The sequence below is a fragment of the Sesamum indicum genome, linkage group LG3, assembly GCF_000512975.1.
Source record: "Sesamum indicum cultivar Zhongzhi No. 13 linkage group LG3, S_indicum_v1.0, whole genome shotgun sequence".
NCBI classification, from domain to species: domain Eukaryota; kingdom Viridiplantae; phylum Streptophyta; class Magnoliopsida; order Lamiales; family Pedaliaceae; genus Sesamum; species Sesamum indicum.
In genome coordinates, this window is record NC_026147.1 from 7513053 (window position 1) to 7514786 (window position 1734).

A 1734-nucleotide genomic window follows, 5' to 3' on the forward strand; every position below is an offset into this window, starting at 1 on the left:
GTCCATGATCTTCCTCTCATTCACAACATTACCTTGGAGAATGAAATTACAAAATCAGCCATCGAAATTTAGGTGTAAAAAATAAGGGTTAAATGCATTTTTTTGTCCAGTAATTTAGGTTATGTGGTGTTTTCATTTTTTGTTTTTTTAGAATAGTATTTTGGTCTTATATCTTTTTAATTTTAGTAATTTTAATTTTTTTTTTCGCTGAGGTTCATTGTTCTCGTCATAAATATGCATGTGTCTCTCATATGACATTTTAAATTGGGGCTTTTATTTTTATTGGTCCATTTTTTCCAATATTTGATCTTTTAATTTCCAAAATAACATTTTGGTCCTACATCTTTTTAATTTCAATGTTTCAATTTTGCCGACGTTCACCCTTCTCGCCAATTGAGGTGAACTTGGACGAATAAAAGGGCTAAAATTACAAAATTTAAAAAGACGCAATACCAAAATACTATCCTAAAAAATTCAAAAATAAACGTCAAATAAACTAAGTTACACAACAAAAATGCATTTAGTCCTAAAAAAAAAACCATTATCAAGAAAAATAAAACATAATTAAAATGAAAGAAATGCTTACATATAGTTAGGCATGCAAACATGGCCTCCAATGCAGCCAACAATTCTTGATAGCTAGTGTATAGTTCAAGATCAACTTTTCTTAGATAGGGTGCCCCATCCACAGCAACCTTCACAAATTTCCCAATTTTCATCATCATGTTCTTCCTGTATGATCTCACCGGTGGCCAACCCACAACTTGAGCCCTATAATTCCAAAAGTTAATTAACACATATATACATTAAATGCTAAACAAAATTACATGATCATTTTATTATTATCATCATCATCATCATCATTATTATTATTATTACTATTATTTCTCATTCTGCTTGAATTTTATTAAACAATATTTAGACCTATATAAATGTTATTATAGCTAGTTTTCTTCAAAATTTAAAATCCACCCCCCAAAAGTTAATAAAAGATCATATTTCATATGAATGAAAATATTTCTTTGTCTGACCTTTTCACTAAAATTCCGCAAATTCCTCATAAAACTTTCAAATTTTTGGATTATCTTAACATAATTCGTTCTAAGTTTCAATGTATGTGTGTAAAATATTTGAGGTTTTGAAAATGAATCACCCGGTCAAAAGTGTTCGAGTCCCGAACAAAAAGTTGGAGAACCAGTTTTGATCTTTATCTTCCCTAAAAACCAAAAGAAAGAAAAATTGTTTTGTGCCACCCTATGCATGGAGGTTTGTCAATTACGTCACTCATAAATTGGAATTAACGCAGAAAATCAAATAAAATAAACATACTTGGGGGGAGGAGGTTGAGTTACAGCACTAGCTTCATCTTCACAACTGCACCCTAGTTTCAAGTCCGCCGTGTCGGAGAACCCGCGCTTCGCCGGGGGTTTAGGTGTCTCCGCGCCGCCGGGCAGGGCCAAGGTGAGGTCGGTCTTCAGGCCGCCGGGATATTCCTGCTCCGGCGGCGCAGCGTTTCCTCCTGACATCATCTTTTCTCCTTGTTGGGATTTTCTAAGTTGGCAGGCTACTGGCTACCAGAGAGTGCGAGATTCGGCTGTCTTTGTGTTTAGATTGTAATGTGAATATATATGAAACTGAAAACGCGCTTTTAGAGAAATCAAAAAAGAAAAAAAAGGAAGAGAGAGAGAGAGGGGCGGACGGCAACGTCTTGAGGGACCAGTAATGTGTAGACGC

At 34.7% G+C, this 1734-nt stretch overlaps 1 protein-coding gene across 1 annotated transcript in view; it reads right to left on the reverse strand.

Annotated features, from left to right (window-relative positions):
* The window catches only part of LOC105157570 (auxin-responsive protein IAA1-like), a gene marked incomplete in the record, with an annotated part of 2458 nt that extends 827 nt beyond the window's left edge, over positions 1-1631 (reverse strand). The window contains 3 exon segments of the mRNA XM_011073979.2: positions 1-32; positions 587-771; positions 1330-1631. Of these exon segments, the coding sequence (XP_011072281.1) occupies positions 1-32; positions 587-771; positions 1330-1529 (417 nt within the window).